The sequence below is a fragment of the Taeniopygia guttata genome, chromosome 5 (assembly GCF_048771995.1).
Source record: "Taeniopygia guttata chromosome 5, bTaeGut7.mat, whole genome shotgun sequence".
NCBI lineage: Eukaryota > Metazoa > Chordata > Aves > Passeriformes > Estrildidae > Taeniopygia > Taeniopygia guttata.
This window is the reverse complement of record NC_133030.1, coordinates 61,669,151-61,697,098: the sequence shown is the minus strand read 5'-3', so window position 1 is coordinate 61,697,098 and position 27,948 is coordinate 61,669,151. Positions and strand designations below refer to the sequence as shown.

The window sequence follows — 27,948 nt, the reverse complement described above, 5'->3', positions numbered from 1 at the left end:
GTGGAACATTGTGGAGGCTGCACAAAGCCTCTGGGATGATCCCAGCCCTTGCCTGCAGCCATTTGGTTGCTGGAAGGCAGATTTTTGTCTAAAAAGAGCCTAATTTGGAGTCCAGAGCTGGAGGAAGTTGCCTGAAGTGAAGCATCCTGGTGGGTTTGGCAGTGCTGGGTAACTGCTGGGCTCAGTGGCCATGGAGGGCTCTCCCAAATTTAATAATTCCATAATAAAAACCTGCACCTAGAGGTGGAACACAGAGCCAAAGAGGCCAGGACCTGGCTGGATTTGGCACAGGGATTTATGGACTGGTCACTCCACAGCACAGGGGCAGGAGGTGATGGGAGACACCCAAAATAACCAAAGTGAGAGAAAAAACCCTCAAAAGAACCTGCTCAGATATTTTCCCTTGACAAAATAAAATTGATAAGCAACACATAGCACAGGAGAGCGTCAGGAAAGGAATGGAGCACAGGATAAATCAGGGGGAACCCTGTAAAATGGGGCAGGGCAGGGCAGGGCTGGGAGGATGTCCCCTCATTAAACAGGTTTTGGTCCTTCTGTTTTAGCTTTCTGTTTCAGGTTTTGGGTTTGTTTTGTTTTGTTTTGATTTAGTTTGGTTTTGAGCTATAAATCAAAATATTTGAAGCAGAATACTTTGAAGCAAAATATTTTTTCGCCCCAGTGAAAACAGATTTTCCCATGATGGCAAAACCAGTGCGGCTCCTTCCCAATCCCACACCTTAAAAAAAAAAAAAATTAAAAATAAAAAGGGCAGGGATTAGATAATTTCTTGCAGAAGTGCCTGTTTTCCCAAACAGACCATTTCCCACCACAAGCAGCAGCTTTAATGCCCAGCTCTGGGAAAGACAGAACTCAGCCTCACCACAAGGATGGGGCTTGCCAATGCTCCTGGGGCTTCCCAGGAGCTTTATTTCCAAACAGTTCAGAGGACTGGGATAAAAAGGACATAAAGGGTTGGAAGAGGCATTATTTATCATCCTTTCTCCCTTCCTGACCACCACAGTGGACACAGACCCCGTGGTTCCCCTTCCCTCTGCACTTGGGCTGCCTTGCTCCTCGTGAATCTGAGATCCATGCATTTTATATTTTTTTTTTCCCTGAATCCCAGCAATATCTGCTTCCTGGGAGGCTGGAGGACAGTAGGAATGGCTTAAAGCCAATCTACCCACCCTGCACCCCTTGGGCCAACCCAACCCAACCCAAGCCTGGCTTCACCTTCGAGGTCCCTTGTCACAGATGCTGATGGGATTTATTTGTTCAGGTAAATTGAGCATCTGGCCAGGAACCAGGAATTTCCTCAGGCCAATGTGAGGCCTCCAGGACAGCTCAAGAAGGGCAGAAGAAGGCTGTGAAACCCCCCCAAATCAATGCCAGGAGCAGCCACTGCCACTCACCACTCCCCCGGCTCCAAGGAGCAGTAAGAAGAAGGTGACAACAAATCCTGGGGGTTTTTTTGCTTCCCAGTCACCAGCTGGGGACTCACCTGTGAATGACAGCACCACCCATCCCAACATATCATCCATGAGTGAAAAACATCTCCCTGTGCAGTGCCATCACCTCCAGGTCCCCCAAGGATGCTCCCACTCCAAAGGATAACATTTGGCTTTAATGTTCCAGAGACAATGGACTGGTGAGCAGTACAACAGGGGCTGTACATCCTTTACATATTTACACACGGGGTGTAGTTAAAGCTCCTGTGTTTGCACAATGCTGACATCCCAAAAAACGCACTGAGATTTACAACAGCAAAAGTGGGAACAAAATCCAAGGCCACGAGTAGAGAGAGGTATGTTTTAAGGACTACAGGTCACATGGAAATAAAAAACAGTGGTGGTGCAACTTGAACTTTATCCTGAATAGAGATAAGTGGTTAAAACACAACTTTTTTGGTGCCTCAGGACCAAGACAGTGTTTTAAAGAGACTTAATTTCCAAACTAAAGCAAGGAAAGAGAAATAAGTGTACTGGTGTGTGCCCCTTTGGTCCTCAAAATCTCCTTCCAGTCGAGCTAAAAAGAGAGGTTTACTGCCAACTTCAGGCAAGAAAGATTTAAGGCTTTTCAGCTGGATATTTGTAACATACTGCACTGAAAAGTTTGTTTTCAGGAAAACAAATGCCATGGAGTTGGTGTGGCTTAGCAATGTGCAGCACAGCTTGTTTACACCAGAGACAAACACTGGTACAGCACCTAATCCTACAGAACCCAGGACAGAGGATGCTATAAAAGATTTTTCCAATAATGCTGTGAAGGTCCTCAAAGTAAAATTAGTGTAACTAAACAGATGAGCTTGTTCTCCTTGAAAAAGCTCTTTAGGCCCAATCTGACCAGACATGATTCTCATTTTGTTTCCAGCTGGAGCAAGAGGGAGGGAGGAATGTTGGTGAGATGGAGCTGGCCAGAGCAGGAACTGCCCTTGTGGTTCATGGACAGGACATTTGGATTGATGTCCAGCAAAGCAGAGCCCTGGGAACCTGTGGGCATCCACCCCCCTGGCTGACATCTGTTATGCAAGCTCGGTGTGAGGAGGGTGGTTTTCATTTGTGCCTCATCTTTTCCCAATTAAGAGTTACAAAACACTCATTAAAATGGCAACAAAGCAGAAGTTCAGCCAAGCCCAGCTGGACTGAAACTTTTTGTACCAGTTCTGCCACTTACAGAGGTTGCCACATACAAAGGGGAAAAAAAAAAATGTGGTTTGATTCTTTCTGGTGGCCCTGGAAATGCTTTTCTCAGCTGCTCTTACGAAATGAGAGCTGTTGTCATTCCAGGTTACTCTGTCCTGAAATAACCCAACCTGTCGGCAGGGAGGGGAGGTACCATGTGCTGTGCTCAGGATTTCGTGCTCACCTTTGGTCCCACATTGGAAATGGAAACCTTGGAATGCTTGCAAATCTTCATTTCCACATTATCAGACTAATTTTAGCTTCTCGGTCTAACCCATGGAAATCCAAGAAGGAAAGCTCATGATATAAATATCATTAAAAACCTCTTTGGATACCTCAGTACTCTGCAGACAGACTCTGCAGGGTTTTTTCCTCTCCTCTGTTAAAGTTTCCTTAAAAACAGTAAGAAACTGACAGTTCAAGTGGTCAGACATTCTGAGGCACAGAGAAAAAGGTGCATAAACCCCTTTGTACTGAGAGAGGGCTGTGCCCCAAATAATTCAGAAGTTAATTCCCTGCCTGTTAAGAGGATAGGAAAAATGGAGTTTACACATTTCTCAAACAAAACAAAACAAAAAACCACAGCAAAGGAAGGTTAATACTAGCAAGAATATAAAACACAGCAGAGGTAACAATTCAGAGGTATAACACACATATCCAGGTACAGAAACAGCCACTGCAGGACTTGCAATAAAACATAGTCCAGTAATTCAGGACAATCCCAATCCTACAAAGATCCACATCCTTTCAGGTGTTTCCTGTGCTGTTCCACATCTATTCTAACAAACACAATTATTTCATAAATATCCATTTCACTCCTGAGCCCCGCTTCTCTCCTGACAGTTGGACATTCTGCATTATGGATGGAAAAACATCTCCAAACTCCTGTTTGTGGCTTGTAACTCTGTGACATCAGCATCAGTGGGAATCCAGGGGGAGCCTCCCTCATCCCACCTTTCCCATTTGCCACCAGAAGCCTTTCACTGCACAAAGACTATGACAACGATTCACGACAATTTAGTTTCGAACTGGGACGTGGGAACAAGGACAGACAGTGACACTGGGACAGAACAATCCAGAGTGCATCCAGAGGGTACCACACTTTCAGCTCCTGATGAGCGTCAGGAATTCTTCACGGGTCTTTGGATCTTCCCGGAATACCCCCAGCATTGTGCTGGTCACTGTTTTACTGTTCATTTTCTGCACCCCACGCATGACCATGCACATATGCCTAGGAGAAACCAGAGGGGAGTCAGGGCACCAGGAACACTCCTAGGGAAGAGCAAATCCCACAGGGAGAGATGTTTCTTGCACAGTCCCATTCAATTCCACAAAACCTCCACCACCACAAAGGGCATCAGCAGCACCTCAGCTGTGGAAGAGTCACATCCTCAGCCACTGAGCTCTGCCTTCTCTCCTCTGATCCCAGGAAATTCCCACCTTCCCAAGGTGCATCCTGGCCACAGGACATGCCTGCTGCTGGTCCCAAGCTCTGCAGTGCTGGAGGAGGCAGGAGGAGCACAGAGCATGGATCTGGGGCAGTGGGGACAGCTCCTCACTGCCACATCGCCACAGAGGATCAGGCAGTGCTGCCTTTAAATGGCTCCAGCACATCAGGATTATTAACTTTGTTATTACCAGTAGTAATATGTTATTATTAATAGGATTGTTGTTGCTGTTATTACTAATCCCTCTGCCTGATAGCCAAGCACAGCACACAGCTACCACAGCCAAAGGGGCAACATGCACCAGCCCTGCAGCACAGGGATCCCACAGAGCCATGATCCTGTGGGAACCTCCAAACCCCCAAAATGATCCACCCATGGAAAACCTGGGATCCCACCCATGGAACACCTGGGATCACACAGAGCCAGGATCCCACCCATGGAACACCTGGGATCACACAGAGCTGGGATCTCACCCCTGGAACTCCCAAAATGATCACACCCCTGGAACTCCTAGGATCCCACCCCTGGAACTCCTGGGATCCCACCCCTGGAACTCCTGGATCCCACCCTTGGAACTCTTGGATCTGACCCCTGGAACTCCTGAGATCCCACCCCTGGAACTCCTGGAATCACACCCCTGGGATTCCCTCGCTGGAACTCCTGGGATCCCACCCCTGGAACTCCCAAAATTATCCCACCTATGGAACTCCTGGGATTCCCCCCCAGAACTCCTGAGATCCCACCCCTGGAACTCCCAAAATTATCCCACCTATGGAACTCCTGGGATTCCCCCCCTGGAACTCCTGGGATCACACCCCTGGAACTCCCAAAATTATCCCACCCATGGAACTCCTGGGATCACACCCCTGGAACTCCTGGGATCCCACCCCTGGGATTCCTGGGATCACACCCCTGGAACTCCTGGGATTCCCCCCCTGGAACTCCTGGGATCACACCCCTGGAACTCCTGGGATCCCACCCCTGGAGCTCCTGGGATCACACCCCTGGAACTCCTGGGATCACACCCCTGGAGCTCCTGGGATCACAACCCTGGAACGCCTGGATTCCACCCCTGGAGCTGCTGGGATCACTCACGTGGCTTCCACGACGACGCCGACCCCGGCGGGCTGTAAGGCTTCTGTGATGGCGATGGCGATTTGTTTGGTAAGGCGCTCCTGGACTGAGGGAACAACAGGGAATTCAGACTCCCAGAACCCCAGAATGGTTTGGAAGGGACATTAAAGCTCATCTCATTCCAAACCCCCCACCATGGGCAAGGACACCTTCCACTAGACCAAGTTGCTCCAAGCCCCATCCATCCTCTCTTCCATTTGTATCCTGGAACAGACCTTTTATTTTCTTGTTTATATTTGGGGCCATTTTGCATTCCATCTCTCCAGCCACAATTTGTTCTAACAGCTCCTCCATTTCCTATTTTGCAAAAGGATTTTCTTGCCTCTCTGCTCTGCTTCAGTTTTTAATATATTTGTTCCCAACGTTACCGCTGCACCATTTATTCCACACACCCAATTTCTCTTCTTAGGGAAAGGAAACAGAGATTTAAAAAGAGCTTTGTCCTGCAAAGCTTTACTTCCTGCAGCTCTTGCACCCTCTATTCACCAGCCTGGTGGTCACTGAGACTTCTCTTGCCAGGACCAGGCCAAATTTAAGCACGGGACAAAGGCAGCAGGTTCAGCCCAGCCCAAGGCTGTGCATCCTGCAGCTTCCTCTCCCTCTCAGGGACAGGAGGCAGCTCTTGCTCCATTGCCTCAGACAAGGATTCCTGCAGGCATCTCTCCAAATCTCTGCAGGAGAGCTCATTCCCAGCAGCATCCAGCTGGTTTAGTTATTCCTGGCAGCTCTACCTGGAGCACATTCCTCCTTGGAATCAGGTCCAGCCTCCATTTAGCTTCCTAGGTAGAAGTTACCTTCACTGGGAATGCAGGGGCTAAAAACAATAGCATAACCTCTTCAAGAAGCATTTTTCTCCCCTCTTAAACTCCACATCTACAATCACCAGCCCCCTGCACTGACTAGGGGAGGAGTGCACACAAAAAAACACCAAATTCCGTGTTTACCTTGTAATCTTCTACTGTATATTTCCACGATCCTAAAGGAGAAAGGAAAAAGACAATATTACATTTAATATTATTCCCAGCTGGCCACTGAGTGATCTTCACAATTAATTTGATGTTGTCAAAAGAGACCCCTGTGCTGCTCAGTGTAAATCCATGGCTGTGTAAATCCCACTATTCCTCACAGACCTGTGCTGGGTGAGAGGTTCCCCCCACCTCCAGCACCAGGGACTATTTTAGGGCAAACCAGTCACTTCTCCTCTGGCCTCCTTCTGCTGGTTTGGAATTCCTTGTATTCCCATCCACCTACATCACACAGTTGTGGGGGAATTCATGTCCAAAGTCTCCCTGAACGCTAATTCCTGAACATTTCCCTGTGCTTCAGACTAGACCAAATGCTGCCTTAAGGTCAGCTCAGCTAATGGATGCCCAGAATGCTGAATTTGAGCAAGAAATATTTTGAATTCTTGCATTTAACCACAAATTTAGCTGAGAACAATGAGACAAAATTGGTCTTATTTAAAACAGAATCTCACCCCATCCTTCACATTTCAGTGCAGGGATCACCTTTATGGTGATCCTCCAATACAACTTAAAATTTAAGCCATGGGTGGGTAGTGGGAAGTGACACCTAATGACAGCTCTAGAATCCACACATTTAAAAAAATCCATATAATTGCTCTGTAACTCCAGGGGCTGTTCATGCCAACAATTAATGCTTAATTACACTTCAAGTGGCCACAAAAAGGAGTTGCTAGAGCAAGCTTTGATACCTGTCTGGTCACACCAGACAAAAGCCAGACACTGGCTGGCAGCCTCAAGCATCACTTACAAGAATCCTCCGTGACAATGAGACTCTCCTGCTGTTTTTGAGAGAGAATTAAATGCACAAACTCCCCTCCAGCAATGAAATGGTTGTGTTACAGCATAAAACACAGCAACACAATATTTAGATTAACTATATGGATAGGAAACATGCTCAGATACTGCACAGAAAAGTCATAACAAGGTGTTTATGCAGAAACAGTTGTTTGAAAGAGCATTTTCAAGCCTGAACTTAAAACCCAGAGAAAGATGTTTGTTTACTGAATGCAGGTCATCCACAACTACAGAAACTCACCACATAAGACTAATCCTATTATGAAAGATTAGGCCTAGAGCACCAACAGCCTCACAAATCTTTGCCTGAACACTGGTTGCATTATACAGGGCACGAAAGGGAGGCATGATTTGGCCCCCCAACCTCTTCATGGCAAGCACTCAAAAGTGAGAACATTTTGTTATACAAGAATCTAATCTTTTCATTATTGCAGCATATGGGAGTTTCACCCTCACTTTAGAAAGAGGCAAGATTTAGCCTTTGAGCACAGTGCAGGAAGCCTTGCACATATTGATGCAGGTTGCCATTCTGAGGATAAATAATAGGAAAATTGTATCTTTCCAGCACCATGCTGCCACTTGCATTTAAAAAAAATTCCATGAAAAGCATTTTGAGCTCCTTTTTACAGCTGCAGTCAAGAGAGAAATAGAGACCAAAGCAAGCATAAATCAGTGGGTGCACATTCCAAATGTGACCCTTGATCCTGCATTGGAGCCCTGCAGAAATGAAACCATGTGCTGAGGGCAGTCTCCTCAGGAAGGATGGATTCTCTTCAGAAATCCAACTCCAAAAACCACCAACAGCAAACCCCCCCAGCCCTGCACCACTTAAAGACCCACCCAAAATTCAACCCAAGCCGTGGGATGCCACACACATCCCCAGGCATGAGCAGCTAACAGAAGGTGAAGACTTTTGCCCAGCAGCTGCAGCCCTGAGAGCTCAGAACCTCAGCCTACAATTCCAGCAGCTCCTACAGCCACCAAAAAAACCCAAAAAACCAAAAAAAAAAAAAAAAAAAACAAAAAAAAACATGCAGGAGAAAATCTACACATTGAACCCTTTCCAACCTTTTAATCAGAGCAAAGCCCACCCCTAAAAGCACTGCTGGGGCAGGGAGATGCCTCCATGCAGTATGAGGTCACACAGCAGAGATGTGACTTCCAAGGATCCTTCCACTTCCAAACCCAAATCCCTGTTGTGCAAGCACAGCACAGAACAGATCTGGCTCACTTTAGGGCATTTTGCTGTCATATCCTACACATTTCTTACCTGCTAAGAAAACCCAGCAGGCAGGCAGATTTGCAGGGCTAATTTCTCATTAGTGTAACTGGAACTACAGCAGGATTACAGACCCATCAGGGAAAGCAAGACCTATGTGGTCTTTCTGAGCTTCAGCCAGATTTTTAGGTTTGTTTCTCAAAAAGGGACCCTTCCACTCTGATCCCAAATAATCTGCTTATTGAAGGGATCTACCATCCTCTTCCTCATCAGCGTGAGAAAATGTCACTTAATAACTAAGAGTCAGTGTTGAGGAAAAAAGCTATTTTACATCATAAATGGATTTCTCAAGTGTATCACAATTGCTTTGTTTCTTAGGCTGAACTTTATCTATAAAATCTACCCCACAGCATTCTCAGCAAGTTTTCAGTGAAAGAAAGAAATGCCAATTTTTTTCTGAAGAGTCAGCTAAGAGATTAAAGCTTTAGATTGAATTTATATCCATATAATGTGTTCATTTACAGTCTGAAAGTTTTCAGATTTTTGTTCTCATTAGTCAATTTACACCCAAGTGCAAAAGAGCTGGAAATTCTCACTGGTTTTTGTGGCCTGCCTCAGAACAGAACAAAATTCTCTTCTTTGCCTCAGAGCTCCCTGCAGACCCCAATGCTTTGGGGGATCCTACAAAAGCATCAGGGCTCTGCTGCAGCCACTGGTGAGAATTAACACAGAGCTCCAAGACTTATCTGTCCTCTCCACACAAATAAAACAATGCTGAGGATTGGTCTAAATCCAAATCCAGGACACAAAGTGGGCTGAGCTTTAGAGAGAGAGGAGATTAAAAAGATCAGCACAGCTAGCACATCTTGGGATTTTTTTTACAAATTAGTATCACTTTGATTAGAACACTTACCTAGCAAGCTTGCTGAGGCCAAGCACTTGTTTGTTGGGGAGATAACCAATGTGTACCTAGACAGGGGAGAACAACCATTAACAGCAGCAAAACCACCCTTTAAAGGGCATGTGAAACCCATGCACAGACAATGAGATGTGCACCTGCCCCAGAATTAACTCTGGGACAGCCCAGAAGTCTCAGCATGTGGGAGGAAGGTGGCACCATGCAAGCCTGGGGGATTGTGGAGCTGAGGCTGTGAATAACTCATGAGGTCCTGGTGAAGAACAGGAGTTTTTCTGAAGGGGAGAAAAGTCACAGCTCTTCCAGAGTCAAGGCTTATGTTCCAAGTCTCAGGAGTGCTTCAGAACACTGCTGCATTTGGGTACAAAGGCAGTCTATTACTCAGCACAGCACTATTTGTCTAAAACAAACATGCTTTTCTTTCAAGACCTTAAATGGATTTAGGGAGCGGAAGGAAGAGGGACTGTGTCTTACTTACAGTGAAAGTTCTGGTGGCAAGAAGTACTTTGCTACCAAAAATCAGGCTGCACTTCCTGATTTGATTATTTTCCTTGTTTTAGTATCATAGATCACTGGCGATTAACTCAGCTTCCCTCCTGCTCAAATATGGATTTGCTGAACATGTACTTGAATTAAACTAGAAGAAGTTTAGCAGAAAAGTGCTCAGATATGAAGGGAAGGACATTTAGCTCCTTGTTTTTAGAAATCCACTCAGTTCCAGTGGGTTTACAGTTATAACAGATTATAAACCAGTCCTTGTGCCACTGTACCAGAGACTTGAAAAATTAGCCAAGATACAGCAGGGGAGTGTCAGTGGGGGATTCTGGCTTTGCCTGGAGGCCCCATCTCAGAATCCTGTGCTGCTGTACCTGCAGTAGAGGTACCACAGTGCACCTGATTACCTGGCTAACTTGCTCATTCCTACCCCTTCTGTTAGGCAATCAACCCACTGACACCTGAAAAGACATGAAACATTTCAGACAAAGTGAGAGACACAACTTAGAAATAAGCTTTGAATCCTGTTTCCCATATTTTTGCAGATTTCTTGATTTCCTTTAAGATAGAACAGCAAGTACAAGGCCTACAGGTCAGTGTTTGCAGCCTGTTTGGTGCACCCAGCAGGGCAGTGGTTAATCTGAATATTCAGAGCCATACCAAGTCATTTTGTAGGATGAGTTGGTGTTTGTGAGGAGATTTCTGCAAACCACACAGGCTAAACAGCTGGATGTAAAAAAAAATGCACACATTGCCACAGGAGTAATGGGGAGAATGTACACAGTACACACAGCCAAGAGTAACAGGCACAACAGAAAGCTTGCACAGAAAAAGGAGTTATCCTGTTCTCCAGTATAAAACACTAACAGCAAGAAAAGAAAGCAGACAAACCTGAATTGACTCAACTAAATAAACAGCTGGTTGCTGTTCATGTATTTTATTATTGGGAGACAATTTGCTTGGAACATATGTGGCACTGATTGAATTTTACAGACAACAGAAGCACGTGCTGCTCTTGGACCTGTGAGCACTTTGTGGTACCAGATGGCTCAAGCCAAGCTCCATCCTGCTGTGCTGATAAGGGAGTGAAGAGGCTGAGATGTGCAGCTCCCACTCAGAACCCTTCATCACCTCCACAGTGATTAACTGGAGAAATTTTATTTTCTTAAAGTTGTTGGCACTACAATTCCAGCACCCTCTGAAGCACCAGCCCCTCTCACGGGACTCCCCAGTTAAGCACAGCCAGTTTTGGCCACCCTCTCCCCGACTCGGCTCACTCAATTAAGGCAGGGCTGCTAATGAGTTTGTTCCACTCACAGGGGGTTTCAGAGGGATGAATGTGCTCTGGATAGCTCTGAGCAAGGAGCTAAATCCATGACAGAGCCAATGTGCAGGGTGAGCTGGTTTAATATCGACACGTCTGCCCTCAAGGCTTGCTGCTGCTTCATGGAGAAGAGCTTTGATACGAAATGTCAGAAACCATTAGATTACTTAGACTAGGAAAGGTTGAGCATTATATTTCAGGAGCTTAAATTCAAATAAAAACCTCACATTAAGGAGGCCTTCCTTATTTGTATTCTGAAGATGAAACTTCTAGAACTGTAGCTGTAAGCAGCAAGTACTTACAGCCTTAAAAGCTTTGTAGCTACAGCTACCAAGTCTTTTACGTGTACTTAAGGTCTTTTATTGTGCATTCCCACATTTGCTCTGTGAGGGAGAGTTACCTTTCCAACAAATGGAACGAGGTGATGCTCACACAATGAGAACATGTCTATGTCCTTCACAATTACCATCTCATCATGGTCTTCGTCAAAGATGGCGTCGTTCAGGACATCTGAAATCAAACATTTGCATTAAAAATAAACTCAAAAAAGCACGGCAGGCTCTTCCAGCCAGGGCCTGAGAAAGCTCGTAGCAAGGACAGAACTCTCTCAGGGTTATAGATTTTAGGGTTAAGGTCAGGGAGGGAAGTAAGGAGTAACATCACAAGCAAGTTTTGGTTTGTGTACGATCTCGTGTTTGTCCCAGTGTCACACTGCCTACGTGCAGCACCAGAACTCAGCCTGGAGTGTTTTATTAATTAATAAATTAGAACAGGGTTAGAACAGGTCTGGTCTCTGCAGAATTACTGACTCTTAAGAGCAATTAACAGCTGACAAAGAGAGCACCCTGGGCTTCCATCGGTGCTTCCACAAGCAAAGCCAGCCTGAGGTCAGGGAAAACCTAAACCATCACAGTGGTTCCTCCAAACACTTTAACAGCAGCATTTCTGTGTCCAAGAAGGCTTTGCATGCAGATTTCATCCTGCAGCACGCCAGGCAGCAGCTCTTCAGGTACACACAAAAGTCAGATGCACATCTGGGGACAGATTTGCTGTCCTGATCTGAAATGGGCAGCCACATCCACACTCCAGCCTAATTCTGCACCTCGGAGTTAGCAGAAAAATGAGTTTCAGACACCTCCACAGAGACAGAAGGCAGAAGAGACAGCTCAGTAAGAAATGGAATATGACACCTGGCTAATCTCAGAGCTCAGCAGAATGGATCCTCAGTTGATTTTCCACTTCCAGCAGTCCCTTGACAAATACCCAAACAACCCTGGCACATCAGTCTCCACAAAGATTGGAGGCACCTGAACCATGCTCAGAGATCTTAAAAGTAGAATAGTCCCAAGTCAAGAAACCAGGTCTTTTGAAGAACAAGAGAGAAAAGTTGTGTATGAAGGAGAAACTTGCAGGAGAGAACCAGCTGTACGGATGGGCTGATAACGGGGACGAGGAATCTGCAAACAGGTTCAGCTGGAAGCCACACTGGCTCCTTGGAGTTACTTCCAGGAAAGCAGAGTCCCACACAGCACAGCCAGAGCAGGGCACTGCCCTGCATGCACCACGGAGCATCGGCAGGGGTGGTGACACAAATTCAGTGGTGGTGGTGACACAAACCCAACAGAGGTGGTGGTGACACAAACCCAGCGGTGGTGGTGGTGACACAAACCCAATGGTGGTGGTGGTGACACAAACCCAGCAGTGGTGGTGACACAAACCCAACAGTGGTGGTGACACAAACCCAACGGTGGTGGTGACACAAACCCAACAATGGTGGTGACACAAACCCAACAATGGTGGTGGTGACACAAACCCAACAGTGGTGGTGGTGACACAAACCCAACGGTGGTGGTGACACAAACCCAACGGTGGTGGTGACACAAACCCAGCGGTGGTGGTGACACAAACCCAACAGAGGTGGTGGTGACACAAACCTAACAGTGGTGGTGGTGACACAAACCCAGCGGTGGTGATGACACAAACCCAACAGTGGTGGTGGTGACACAAACCCAACAGTGGTGGTGGTGACACAAACCCAATGGTGGTGGTGGTGACACAAACCCAACAATGGTGGTGACACAAACCCAACAGTAGTGGTGGTGACACAAACCCAGTGGTGGTGGTGACACAAACCCAACAGTGGTGGTGACACAAACCCAACAGTGGTGGTGACACAAACCCAGCGGTGGTGGTGACACAAACCCAACAGTGGTGGTGACACAAAACCAACAATGGTGGTGACACAAACCCAACAACGGTGGTGACACAAACCCAACAATGGTGGTGGTGACACAAACCAAACAATGGTGGTGGTGACACAAACCCAACAGTGGTGGTGGTGACACAAACCCAATGGTGGTGGTGACACAAACCCAACAGAGGTGGTGGTGACACAAACCCAACGGTGGTGGTGACAAACCCAGTGGTGGTGGTGGTGACACAAACCCAGCAGTGGTGGTGGTGACAAAAACCCAACAATGGTGGTGACACAAACCCAACAGTAATGGTGACACAAACCCAACAGAGGTGGTGGTGACACAAACCCAACAGAGGTGTCTGCTCTGCTTGCCTTGGTGCCTTCCCCTGACAGGCACATCCAGCTAATGGCCACCATCTGCTGTCGATAAGGGATCATCCTGCTGGAGCATTTTAATTTCCTGCCTGCTATCAGCACAGGTAACCCTGGAAACTGCGCGCACGACGTTCCGCCTGCCACGCGGGCTCTTTCCTCAGCAGGGCTGGCAACCCGCAAGGCAGCCAGCATGAATCCCAGCAGGGTTTGGATCAGGTCAGAGAGCACGAGAAAGGCCAGGGAACAACTCTGTGAAGGTGCATGATTGTCTTCTTCGAATTTCTGGGTCTGATTTACACCAAGCACTGCCTGAGAGGGTTTTGGCTGCATGGGCAGCATCATGCAGCTGTGTAATTATGAATTCAGCCAGGCAAAGGGAGAACCCCAAACAGAGGATCTGAACAGGCTCACGGAGAGGGGAGGGGGGGCAGAGCAGCTGTCTGGGTTCTGAGCTCCCTCCTGCAGCCCTCTGCAGCCGTGCCATTTCCACAGCAGAAAGGCAAACAGTGGCTGCACAAAACCTGCTGTCGTGGCCAGAGTTATTAAAACAAAATCCAAACAGATCCACAGAGCACCTCCAGAGTGGCTGCTGCTGTTATTAGACCCCCAGCTCAGCTCATACCAGCCTCACCAGGAGCATATCAGAGCCTGATGTCAGATATGGATTTACGTCAGCACACGAGCAAAGCAAATTGTTCAGAACAGCCAGAAATGGCCAAATTCTCATTAAGAGTCCTGGTGTGTGACACAGAGCAGGGCCAGAGCTACAATAGAAGGTACTTCACTCATGAAGCCTCATATCCATGAGCATATAGATGCATATAGACTCTAATTGGCATACAAAATATGTATTAGTAGATCCTTACAAACTTTCTCTCACAGCTGTGTTGTATCAAGGAGACAGCTCAGCCAAAGAGAAGTTTTAGTGACCTCAGAAGTACCACATAGGCAACTCCAGGATCAAAAGGCATCCTACAACCTTCTCATGGCCAAAGCAATCAAACAGGGGCAAAAAGGGCATCCACCCTTCTTGCACATCTCCTCTTTTTGTCACAGCCCAGTCTCCGCAGTGTGGGCAATGCCCCTGCACAACCAGGGGAGTTTTAGAGGTAAGAAAACAGATCTGCACATCAAGAATGAAGCCACAGAGCTGTGAGGTGCTTCACACTTCTTATTTATAGCGGCCTTGCCATTTTTGCACCTTTCATTTATTTAATATTAGCAGCAAGCTGCAGCCAGGTCACACCTGCAGCAAGATGTGCTGATTTTGTCAGCACCAGCTACTCCTTGAGAAGAAACCAGCTCAGTGTTAGGCCCTCCAACAACTCCTCCACAAGTGCCAGGTGATACAAGGACACAAAGGTAAAACCAAGTGTGAGTAAATGGTCACAGTCTCGAGTGTCCATTCTCCCCTACTCTGCTCCAGCCCCTCCTGCTCACACTTCACAAGTCTCTCTTCCAGGAAATCAGCACAGTCTGAAGCCTGCCCATCCCTACACCTCCCCCTTTGGAGCCCAAGCCCAAGCTTTTGTTGACAAAAGCAGAGTGAGCAGAGCATCTTTTCACAGCTGCTTCCACCTGTGTCCCACTGCAGCACTTGTTTGCAGTAATTACACAGGAGACACTTCTCTGGCAGAGACTCAAACACCATGTGCAGGGAGGCAACACCTTTTAATCTAAATTTGTCAGGATTTTTTTAGATCTTTTAAGAGGTTTTTTGAATTTTTTTTCTGATTTTTTTTCCATTGGCAATAGCAGCAAACAGGGTTCATAAAAGCTCAGCCTGTGTGCTGCAGCACATGTTCTGGAAAATTTAACAGAGCTGAAAGGACAGAAGGGGAAACAGCCTCAGACTAACCAGATCAGAAGCAAAGCTGGGGACAAATTTTTGCCCCCTTGCCCATCTTTCACTCTACCTACCAGACCATGCTGCCTGCTTCACTAGTTTGATTTCATGGTTTGTACTAGCAGAGTGCTCTCTAAATTATTCCAGCTGGTTTTTCCTTCAGCCAAAAGTTCAGTTCCTGGTGCAAAAACTTCAGTGGGCTGTTGAAACTAAACGATCACCTGTGCTGCAAGTTAACTCCTGAAACAGAGCAGAATTAATTTGCCCTTTATCTTCAAAAAGAGTTGATAAAATGAAAAATCAGAACTGGATGAAGACAGAATGAGAAAGACCTTTCAGGATTTTGCGTCAGAGCTCAGCAAAGATACCTGTTGCTATAGAAACTATTTGCATGGCTTTGATGTGACACAGGAAAGCAAAAGCACCTCTGGCAAGCAGAGAAGGCAGAGCCCACCCAGAATAGGCTCAGGAGGTGAAGAGGATGAAGGATGGCAGCACTGCAGCAGCCTCACAGCACTCCAGAGATGCTTTTTTCACTGGGAAAAGTGATGCAGGGAGTGAAGTGCCTGGCAGTGAAGTGCTGCAGGTTGCTCTCCCCAGGAGTTTAAGCTCTTCCCCGTGGTTTTAAGTTGCCTCACAGCTTCAATTTAAGTGCAGGCTGCTCAGTGCCAGCAGGAGCAAGGCAGGCTCAGCAGCTCCCTGACACTGCTGCTGGAGCTCACCCATCCCGGCAGAGACAAAAGGAATGAGGTTCTCCTGACACCCACCTCACAGTGGGCTGTCCCCACTGTCCCTTGCTCTCCACGGTGACCCTCAGGTGCCACAAGTTGCCACAGGCAGGGCAGGAATGGGCTCAGGCCAAGGCAGGATGACATCCTATGGGATGAACCACACCTCACCAAGTCCCACCAGCTGGAACAAACTAAAGCACTGGCTGAGCTCAGAGAGCTCCAGAACACAGAGTTACACCCAAAGCACTGGCAGGGACCTCACGTGAACCAGGAGCAGGTCATGGTTTGGAGGATGCTCCAGCCAAGGCCAACTGGTCTTTAAGGCAGAGCCAGCTGGGGAATGCTGGCAGATATTTCTGACTGTCTTTCTCAGAGTTCCTCCCCAGCTGAGGACAGATGTAATTGTCAGCAGGAGACACGAGTTAACAGCTGAATGTGTGGCAGGGAAACCAGCAGGGTCAGGATGAGATCTGGAAGGAAACTGCTGTAAAAACCTCTCAGCTACTGCTGAGTGAGCAGTAAAATGTAAATCAAACCTGGCTTCGTTTTTCATTATTCATGTGATGACATTACAGGTAAGCTGTAGTTAGGGAAAAGATTCCAGACAAGCAACAAGAAAATTATTGCAGCCTTTGAGTATGAAAAAGGCACCAGGAATTTATTATGCATACAGAGAGCCAGGCTATAAAAACATTGAGGTAAAGGGCTTGTACTGCTGCAGAAAGTTAATGACTTCAGGTTGCTAAGAAAGGAGAGGCTCTGGGTATGTCATTTGCTCCAAGGAGTCTTGAAGAGCTCTAGAAAGAGGTACAGCCTGAGATGCTACATGACTGCTTGAATAGGCAACAGAGTTCAAAAGATGCTGAGAAATGAACACTTGTGATAACACACCTTCCTAGCAGGAACCAGGAGAAACCTCAGACACAAAAGAATTCACAAGTTTCTGGCTATTGTTTCAGATTTCAGATCACCAAAAGTCTAGAAACAGGAACTCAGCCTCAGACAGGAACATTTGCTTCAGAAGCAAAGCTTAATCCCTCAGTTACCAGGAGGGAGGTGAACCAGAGGTGTGATTCAAGGGACAATTCTTAGAAGCAAAGATAAAGGAGCAGCATTATTGCTGTTCAGCTAATTCTGGCCGTGATTTGTACAGATTTGTTTATTTTCCTGTGAGATACCCTCCATGTTGCAGGGAGTCTATTCATAACAGATCAGCCACTGCAGACAGATGAAGCCAAGATTAGGTTCTAGAAGTTGTCCTCTGCCAGGAGGTTTATTAATATGAGGGAAAGCAGCGTTATGGAGATGCTCATTAAAATGTATCAGGACTTCAATAATCATTTCAATGTCCCATGTCACAGAAGGTGTTCATCCACACTTCTTTCTGAAACTGAAACAAAGGAAAAATCAAAGACAAAACACTTTGGAAGAGCAACATGAAAGATCAGAAGTCTGCAACAGTTCAGATCCAAGAGGCTACAATATTTAATGAATTCCTGACAAAACCCATCCAAGCTTAGTGTTACTTGAGCATTAAAAGGAAGGAGAAATGATCCAGGAAAGTCCCAGTTCCCAGAAATTTCACTGTATTTTGTGTTCCAGCATGGTAGGCTTCCCTTATGTGAAGGCAGAGGTTGAAGAAACCCCAAAAAAACCTCTCTCTGAACAACCCTGTATTTCCCACCCTCTGGTTTACCAGAAACAAGCCCTGGCTGGAGCACAGCAATGCTGAGGTTTCAGCTGCTAATAGCTCATGGTGCTGCATCCATGTCCTCATGGATGAGGCAGCAGCACCTCGATTCCAGGAAAGCTCAGCCCTCCCCAGCCCCAGCAAAGGGCAGTGCTGCTGATCAAACAGCTTTGTTTGCTTAAGGCACTGTGTGCTTTGACACAGCAATGCTTAGAACCTCAGCACAGCAAACCCAGCAGGCTGGAAAAATGTAGGAGCTTACACCATTGTTGTCCTCTACAAAAATATTAAATCCACACACAGAAAAGATTATTAAGACTGATTTTTTTCACCCCTCAGTGGAGGAAAAGCATATAAACTGAGTGAGGAAATGACCCAACTAGTTTTTTGCTTTGGAGTAAAAGCTGCCCAGCAGAGTCCCTTGGCTTGCAGGCAGATAACACACAGCCTGTCAAACCACAGAGGTCCAGGAAGCAAAGTTATCCCCTCCCAGTATTTCTGATTTTCATTTCCCTGTTAAACACACCGAGAGGGCAGGTGAACCTGCCCAAATGCCTGAGAGCTGCCAGGCTCACACGAGTAAAGGCTGGGACACTTCCCTGGCTGGCAGCAGCTCCCACCCTCACCAGCAAGCCCAGTTTGGTGAACAAGTTTTGCTTTGAGTGTTTGTGGCTGATGAGGACAACTTCACTTCCTCCTGCTGATGCAGGCAGCTCGTCCAACCCTGTGCCTAATGTTTCCTGCAGGATTACACCATCCAAACCAACTCATTTGTGATTCACCTTTCACAGGCAGAATCACTGACACTCTTTCTGTAACTTACCAGTTGCTTGGGTCTGAAACCTTCAGCTTCAGTCGAGAGTTAGTGCTGCCTGCAACCTTGTATTTCCATTTATTCACTCATTTACTGCCTTTGCCCACACTTGTGCATTGTAGTATTTATTATTAGACCCTCAGATAGAAACTCCATGAGGTCTTTAGTAAAAGGAGGGACAAGGTTTCACCTCTGTGTGGCAGGTAGCTGCCTGAACAGCTCTCAAAAAGCTCAAGGCACCAGGCTCTCACAGCCCTGCTGTTAGCCCTCAGCAGCCAAGGGGGCTATTCTGAAAGACAATTCACACCCAGAAATAGGAATCTGATAGATCTGACCCTGGGGAAGAACCCATTTTGGCACAGAAGCACTGCATGAAATTGGAAGTTACTTTTTTGGAGACTTTCCTACTCTGCCATCCTTACCAGCACATTGAGAGCTTTCTGCTGCAACAGCTGCCAGTCTACACCAGTGCTCGAGTGTCTGCACTGAGCTGTCAGGATTTTTCATCTGGTCCCCAGGTGGATTTTATTTGAAATCACTAGAGGCATTCTAGTGTGATGACTGGTACTACAGAAGTGAGAACAGCACATTTGAATACATCCTGTCAATGAAAGAGGTTGAGGCCTTTAGTAAAGCCAGGATTGATAAATTACAATCTGGAATTAACAGAAAGAGCCAGATACAGATATTTAACAAGCAAACTCTACTAATGGCCCTGACACACAACACTGAGCAGCTGCAGAACACAGATAGAAGAGCTGAATAGAGGCTAAGGCAGGAACAGTCACTCTGCACTGCTGAAAACAAGGGAGGAAATACACAGAGTAGAAGCTGGAAAGCAGAATCAGCTTCTCTGCTGCTCACAGATCTGAATTGAGAGAGAGAATTTAGGTGTTATATCCCCTACAGTAAGCTATGGGCAATACAAACATACAAATACAAGTGTCATGGAAGCAAAGTGACAACACCCAGCACAGGAGATCAAATGACAGCACATGGAGCCATGCTCCAAGTGCATTGTGTTCTCAGACACACAGAAACCAAAAAGCTCATGGAATGGTTTGGGCTGGAAGGGATCCTCAGAGGCCATCGAGTCCAACCCCTGCAATAACAGCGAGGGAGGTGAAAGTCAGGCACACCAAACACAGACCTGGCAGCACACAGCAACTTTTCACTCTCCAGCAGGGAACAGAGCTGGGAAGGGGCTGGAGCCCCAGGAGGGGCTGAGGGAGCTGGGAAGGGGCTCAGCCTGGAGAAAAGGAGGCTCAGGGGGGACCTTGTGGCTCTGCACAGCTCCTGGCAGGAGGGGAGAGCCAGGGAGGGACAGGAGAAGAGGGAATGGCCACAAGCTGTGCCAAGGGAAGTTTAGATTGGATATTAGGGAAAATATCTTCACTGAAAGGGTGAGCAGGCATTGGCACAGGCTGCTCAGGGCAAGGGTGGAGTCCCCATCCCTGAAGGGATTTCAAAGCCATGTGGTTGTGGCACTTGGGGACAGGGGTCAGTGGTGGCATTGGCAGTGCTGGGGGAATGGTTGGACTCAATCTTAGAGGGCTTCTCCAACCTAAACAATTCTACAATTTGGGTGTATATCCATCCCATCTTCCTTTGTGTTCCTTTATGGGAAATGAAAACTCCAGCAGACATTAATTGCTTTCCCCCTGCCTCCCCAGGGCAGCTGCTGCAGCAGCCGAGGTCACAGGGCTGATTTTGAATCCTGTCCCTGTTCTGACAGTCACTGTCCTGGTTCACCGGTGTCACTCCCTCCTGGCTGTACATTCTGGCAGCACCTCCAAGCCCTGGCAGGGTCTGAGCTCAGCAGGGACTCGTTGCAACACACTTTGCCTCTGGCCATGTGGCTGTACAACCACCACCACCGAAATTTTACCTGAGGAACCCTTCTTGGGAGGATGGAACTTGCAGCTATTGTAAGAGCCCCTCATCTTCTGCGTGTTGCAGGGATAAAATGGAAACACTCCTCAAAACACACCCTGCAAACCTCTGCTTTAACCTCTGCCTACCCAGACAGCTCCACGGGAGGAGCTGAATAAGCTGCAAAAAAAGCCTGAGAAAACAAGAGGTATGGGATGTTTCTTGTCAGGTTTTTGGGGAGGGTTTGGGCTTGTTTTGGTTCATTTTCCTTTTCACAAGCCACTTGCTGGTCCAGTTCACAGGCTGGCCAGGCAGAGAGCTGGATTAGTATAACCAAGGGAGCAGCACAGGATGCTGCAGCAGAGACAGCAGCAGTTCCAAAGCTACTCTTGTGCCCAAATATTCTGTAGTTGTTGGCTCTAGGGTTCATCAGGTATTTAAAATTCTCTAAAAAGAGTTTGTTCATATTGACTCTCCTAACAAACTCTTCATCCACCGTTTGCTTTGCTATCTGCTTGTCCTTCAGCTGCAGCTCTGCCTTCTGTTTGACTGGGAAAAGTGAGAAATGTGGAAGCTCAGCATCCTGCAAGAAGTGGTGAGTAGCTGGAAAATAAAAGGATTTCCCACCTGACACGGAAGCAATGTTAGTGTCACAGCATCACATGATTTCCTAAAAATCAAGAAACAGTCCAGGAGTAGAGCACGAGCAGTGACATTTTCTATCCTTGGATATAATACAGCTCTCTCCCATGGATAATCAGAGAAGGGGAGTATCAGAACCACTCTGCTTAATTAAATGAATGTGAGAGATTAGAAGACCCCAGAGATCCCAGGGAACCCACCCTGGAGCAGAAAAAAGTTTTTAAAATAAAGTGTGCATACAAAACTGGCAGCAAGATAAGGGACGACTTAAGAAGGGCAGCAAGCTCATCCAGGTTCAGCACAGAAATTTGTGCTCAAATTATCACTGAAAACATTCCTTCTGCTAGAGCCTGGCAGGATGACTGAGGGGCCTCCTGTGTTTTCCACAGCAGTAAAATGAGGAAAGTTTATTCCAGTAAACACAAGAGGATACCTGATGAAACCTCACCTTAAACACACCATGCAGCAGGACTGAGAGGAACAAGGATGGCCACTGCTGCCCAGCCTGTTCCCAGATGTGAACCAAAAACCTGGCTTGATCTGAAAGGCAGGACAACTTCCAAGGCAGAAATGCTGTTCCTGGGACACAACAGTGGCACAAGAGTTTAAGCTGGCCGTGAGCAAGTGAATGCTGGAAGTTGTAGAAATCCGATTTCGAAAGAGCCGACAGCCAGGCAATAAAAAAGAAACTAAACCCAAAACCCAGCCTTTAAGTTGAAGCACAATGCACTTAGAAAAGGACTCTGATGTGCCAGCAGGAGCTCCCTGATGCCATCAGTCAGCACAGCTCAGCCTTTGCTTTCGGCTACAGCATCCTGATGCAGCTCTGGGGCAGGCTCAGCACACCAGTGCTGCAGCCAGAGAGGGGAACAGGAGCAGCTCCTTCCTCAGCCACGCTCAGGGATCTGTGCTGACTCTGTTTGCCTCCCTCACTGACAGGAACTCGCCTTTTACTGTAAGAAGGAGCAGAAAGGGGAATTCCCAAGCTCTCCAGGCTCTTTTTTACTGTTTGTACTGGGTCCAGTCCTTAGTCAAGAGGCTGAGAAGAGAAAAAGTGATGTAAGAAACCAAATTTTCAAGTATTTACCCTGCACTGAAGCCATGAGACCATATCCCAGCCAGTTCCTTTCCTCCACCCTCACCCAGCAAGCAGAGACACTCAGCTGGGGCAGGGATGGGAGCCTGGGGTTCCTCTCCGCACCTGCATTTACTGCTGGGACGCTGAGATGGGGAAGGGCTCTCCCTGTCCTCTTCCTTTCTCCTTACCTCTCTTCCTCAAGTTTCATTCCCACCTTTGAAAAACCTCATTTGATTAAAGCATCGGCAGAACAGGGCTTTTCCCGGGGAAATTCAAACCCCTTCTGTCTGCTAATCGAAACAAATGTTCCCACCCTGTCCGAACACAACCTCGCTCGGCCGGGGAGGAAGGGAGGACGGAGGGAACCCATAAGTTCCTGTGCCAGGGCTGGAAAAGTTCCCATCAGAAGAGCGAAAGCAAAAGCACTCGCTCTGCTCAGCCAAGCGAGAGGTTTAGGACAGAATGGAAACATTACCTGCAGAGAGTTTAATAAAAAAAAAAAATATCTGGGGAGGGAGGAGGGGACAGCGAGACATACAGGTGATAACGAGGGAGCACCAGCTGGGCGATGCGGTGACAGGGCAACGAATGAAAGAAGAAATTTTACGCAATCCATTAACTCCAACTCCATCCCCGCAGCCCCGGGAGCGCTCCCTACCCGCGATGGTCTCCTGGTAGCCCTTGGTGAAGAACTGCATGGCGGTGGCCGCTCTCCAGGGCGTCTTCAGCAGCCCCTGCCTCTGCGGGTCCTCGCCCAGCGCCCTCAGGATGGAGGTGTAGGCGGCGGCCAGGCTGGGCAGGCTCAGCTCGTTGTCCTCCTCGCTGCGGGGCCGCTCTCCCCGCCACCCTTCCCCGCCGCTGCCGGTGCCGGTGCCCGGGGGGACGCGCGGCTTCTCCGCGGCCGCGGGCGGGGAGGGCGGCGGCCGCTCCCGCCGCGGGAACCCGTTCCAGCCCCGCGCCGCCTCCATGGGCCGCGCTGGGAGCTGTGCCCGAGCCGTGCCACAGCCGTGCCACAGCCGTGCCAGAGCTCCGCAGCCCCCGGGCCGGCCCTGCTCGCCCTCAGCCGTCCCGGCTTTTATACCGCCCGCGCCGCCCCCATTGGCCGCCGCCGCCGCCATGTCACCGCCCGCCATGGAGGGGGTGCCCGCGATGAGGGCTCGGCACAGGGGGGATCCCCCGGGCTCACACCGGGCTGGGGGTGCACGGGGGTCCCTGGGCTGAGGCGTGAGCCGGGGGTACCCCGGGGATGAGGATACCGGGTATCCCCGGCTGCGAGGGCAGCGGGAGCCGAGGGGAGCTCCGGGCTGAGGGTACCGGGAGGGTTCCTGGGCTGAGGGGTGCGCTGCGGGTACGGGGGTGCTGCTGGATCAGAGGGGATCCCCCCGAGCTGAGATCCGGCAGGGAGAGCCCCGGGCTGGGGTTCTGGCTGAGGAATTGGGGGGTTTCTGGGCTGGGTATGGCCAAGGGCTGTGGGAGATCCCAAGAGATCTCCAAAATATTGGGATCCTCTAGGATGGGGTGTGCGAGCAGGGGGGGATGCCCTGAACTGGGGCTATGGGAGGATCCAGAGTGATCCCTGGGATGAGGATCCAGGAGGGAATCCCATGGACTGAGGTGTGCTGGGGGTATGGAAGCATCACTTGGGGCACCCCCAAGGCTGAGATGTGTGATGGGGGTATAGGGGGATCCTCCAGGTTGGGGTACAGTGGGAATCCCTGAGCTGAGGCATAGGAGGAGGGTACAGGGAGATCCCTCAGGCTGGGGGTATTGGGGTTCTCCAGGTTGAGGTATGGGCTGGGGATGTGGGGGTATTCCCTGGGCTGAGGCAGCAGCTGGGGATTCAGCCCCAAGCTGCTGTAGGGTGCCTCCTTCCATCCCCCACTGTGGACACACCCTGCAGGACAGCATCCTGCGCTCTAGACACTAAACCAGCTACGTACGCCCAATCGGTTACTAAATTGAAGGGTTCAGAGAACCGCTCAAAAGCTCTAACGACGGCGGCCAACTCAGCTATTTGAGGGGAGCCTTCCACCTCAATAATATCTGCCTCCCACTGCTGAGTCTGAGGATCTTTCCAAGTCACTACGGACTTGTGGGATTCTCCGGACACGTCTGTAAAAACTGTTAAAGCCTTGAGTGGCTTCTTGCTCTGAATAATGCAAATTGAATTTCTGACTCGAAAATTTTGTGGGCCGGTCTCAAAACTGAAATTTTGCCCGTGTAGCTGTCTAGAGAGAACTGAAGAGATTCATTTTCCTGTAAAAGGTGTTCCAGCATGGCCTTGGTGAATTGGCCTGATTCCAATTTGATTGGAATGTGAATGCATTCGAAGTCACATCCAGCCAACTCTCAGATCCGCGCTCTTGCGTTGCGGATCAGTTCTGCCACCAATTCTTGTGGCCTTGTCATTCTCTTGGGCCGATGGTGACTTAGGAAGACCCATTCTATGATGGAGAGTGGGTCCCTTCGGTCCTGGTCCTTGCCCTTCCCTGGGGTGTCTGTCCATTGAAATATAACACCATGGAGGTGTGGCAGCCTGCCCAATATGATGAATTTAAAGGGCAGGTCCGGATCGTACCAGTGGGCCTGCCTGGCAGACATTGTCTCCTGGACCTTATTCAAAGCAGCCTGGGCCTCTGGGGTGAGTTCCCTGGGAGAACTCGGCTCTTCCCTCCCCTTCAATAAATTGAAAAGAGGGGCTAGGTCTTCGTTTGTAATACCCAACCAGGGCCTTACCCAGTTCAAAGAACCACACAGCTGCTGGACGTCAGCTAGGGTCTGAATTTTATTTTTAATGGCCAATTTTTGTGGAACAATGTTAATTTCCAAAGCCAGGTACTTCCAGGGTGGCATCTTTTGAACTTTGTCTTTTTGCAGCTCAAACCCTGCAGCAATCAACGCATCGGTTGTCAGGTTAAGCGCGTGTGTAAGGAGATCGTCGTTGGGAGCACAAATTAAGATATCATCCATATAGTGCTGGATGATCACGCCCTCGGTGGCTGTACGGACTGGGGTCAGCAATGAAGCCACGTACCGCTGGCAGATGGTGAGTGAGCATTTGAGGCCCTGAGGCAACACCCGCCCATGGTACCGCTCCACTGGGGCTTCTCGGTTGGTGGAGGGAACCGAGAAGGCAAAACGTGGTGTGTCTTCAGGGTGTAGGGGAATGTGGAAGAAGCAATTTTTTATGTCAATGACAGCCAATTCCCAATCTTTTGGCAACATCGTGGGGGATGGCATCCCTGGTTGAAGGGGACCCATATTCTCAATGACATTGTTGATAGCACGGAGGTTGTGGAGGAGCCGCCATTCATCTTTGCCTGGTTTTTTCAGGACAAAGGCGGTGGAATTCCAAGGAGATGTTGTTTCTTGGATATGCCCCTTGGCAAGTTGCTCCGTCACGAGCTTCTGGAGCGCTTTTAATTTTTGTTTGTTGAGCGGCCACTGCTCTACCCAGATTGGAACATCAGAAAGCCAATTCAACTTTTGGGTAGGACGCCCCTCAGTGACCGCTGCCCAAAAAACCTGAGGGGTCAGAATGTTCAATGTGACCCCCCACTGGGCCATCAGGTCCCTTCCCCACAGGGGCTCCGTGTAATCTAAAACAAACGGACGTAGGTAAGCTGATTGTCCATTTGGCCCCTCAAATTTTACTATGTTTTTTGATTGCTTTGCCAATTGTGCAAACACCCAATTTCCTCCATCTTGTCCCCTTTGAACCCCTTATCTAGAATCCTAAAATTTTACTTTTGCACCCGTGCCACACTTAATTATTACTCATATCAAACACTCAGAGCCTTTAATTCATCCTGTAAGATTGAAAACTCTTTTCCATGGACAGAGATCACAGCCAGTGTCTCTGGGGGCTCTGTCCAGGGGGGTTCCTGACCCCTGCCAGGGTCCCAGACCTGCCAGAGGGAAGCTCTGGACTCCCACACAGCTGGAGCTATTCTGGGATTTTATGAGCTGGAAACTGAGTCTAAAGGCTCAGCTGAGCATAGGGTGAATGCTCCATCACCCAAGCACAAGCAGGAAGACTCATATTTTCTGGATTGCAATCAAATAAATGGCCAGGATCTAAAGGAGTCACAAACCCTTCTCTTCACACCACCGGTCCTTAAGGCAGCAGGGACAAATTGTCCCTCTCTTGTGTCTAGGAAATGGTAAATTGCTGGGAAGATAAGGAGGGGAAGGAGCTGTCAGAGGGTGGGGTGTGACTCACTGGCTTTTCTCCTCCTCCTGACACAAGAGCTGCATTTAACTAAGACAAGCAAGAGAAAAAGAAAAAAACAAAAAAAGAAAAAAATACCCCAGCAGCTGTAACACACTCAACAATTCCACATTTATCATTTGGTTTCTGATCACAGGTTTTAGCAGAAGAGTCAGGATGACTCAGGTGAAATCCAGGGCCCTGCAGCCAGCCAGGCTTTGCTCTGTTCTATTGCCCCGGGCTCTGATCGGGAACAGGAACTGCTGCACCACAAGGATTTGGAGCCCTGTTCTGCATCCCTGCTCCTCCCCAAACACCCAGCTCATTTCCCAGTCCTCTGAGGACATCCAAATCCTCTCTTTGAACCAGACAAGTTCCCTCATTAAAACCACCTGTGGGCCTCAGCAGAAGGATTGAGCTTCCCTCTGGATCCTGGCCGAGCAGACACGGTTCAGAGGGCTGGGTAATGTTCTTGAGCAGCTTCAAACCACTGAGACCTAATCAGCCATACAGAAAAGAGGCTAGCAAGGGCATATAAGCATCTTGGCCCTCCCCAGTCTTTGCTCTCTTTGTTTTCTTGGAAAAGAAGATAAGCTCCCTCTGGAGTCAACCCTGACTTCGTAACTGCCTGAGCTTGGCTGCTGTGGGAGCTGGTTGTAATTTTTCTCCTATTTATGGGGCAAGAAGGGCAGTTTCCAGCTTATTTACTGCCTGGCTGTGCAGGAAACTGCTTTTTCTGAGGGTGTTTGAGCAGGGGTTGCACACACAGGAGATGATGCCAGCAGTTCTGTTAATGGCCTTTGCCAACATGGAATTAGTAAATTCAAGTAATTGGGATTAGTGCCAGAATGTGGAAGGACACAGCCCAATTTCCAGCCACAGTGGAGTCCTCTCCCTCTGAAACACACCTCCACATCAGCTGGGTAAGCAGAAGCACTAAGACTTTTGGAGTTTTGAAGTATGTTACGATGAGATTTCATTGATAGTTCCCTGTTACTTATGCCCCATGTTCTCATTTAGCCTTCTCAAATAAGTTTTTCTTTGCTATTTCTGAATACATACCAAAAAACCTGAAATATAGACTGATAAACCCGAGGAATCAATGAATATTTAAGGTTGGAAAAGACCTCTAAGACCATCAAGTCCAAACATTAACTCAGCACTGCCAAGGCCACCACTAACCCATGCCCCCAAGTGCCACAACCACACAGTTTTTGACCCCTTCAAGGGATGGTGACTCCACCACTTCCACTGGAAGCCTATTCCAATGCCTGACCACTTTTTCAGTGAAGAAATTATCCCCAAAATCCAATCTAAGCTTCCCCTGGCACAACTTGAGGCTGTTTCTCCTTGTCTATCCCTGTTCCCTAGGAGCAGAGCCCGACCTCCCCGGCTGTCCCCTCCTGGCAGGAGCTGTGCAGAGCCACAAGGTCCCCCCTGAGCCTCCTTTGCTCCA

The 27,948-nt window shown here is 48.3% G+C and overlaps 1 protein-coding gene across 2 annotated transcripts; it reads right to left on the bottom strand.

The window, feature by feature from the left end:
• Positions 1–1,602: 1,602 nt before the first annotated feature.
• GCH1 (GTP cyclohydrolase 1) lies at positions 1,603–23,324 on the bottom strand. 2 transcript variants are annotated; one of them, XM_072930577.1, is made up of 6 exons: positions 22,941–23,324; positions 11,438–11,547; positions 9,216–9,271; positions 6,208–6,239; positions 5,225–5,309; positions 1,603–3,953 (listed from the first exon to the last, which is right to left on the bottom strand). In XM_072930577.1, the coding sequence occupies exons 1-6, from the start codon at positions 23,248–23,250 to the stop codon at positions 3,875–3,877; spliced, it is 672 nt and encodes a 223-aa protein (XP_072786678.1). In that variant the 5' UTR covers positions 23,251–23,324; the 3' UTR covers positions 1,603–3,874. The 2 variants fall into 2 exon arrangements, with proteins under 2 accessions (XP_072786678.1, XP_030131106.4); XM_030275246.4 differs by having other exon boundaries at positions 1,603–3,912.
• Positions 23,325–27,948: the final 4,624 nt, after the last annotated feature.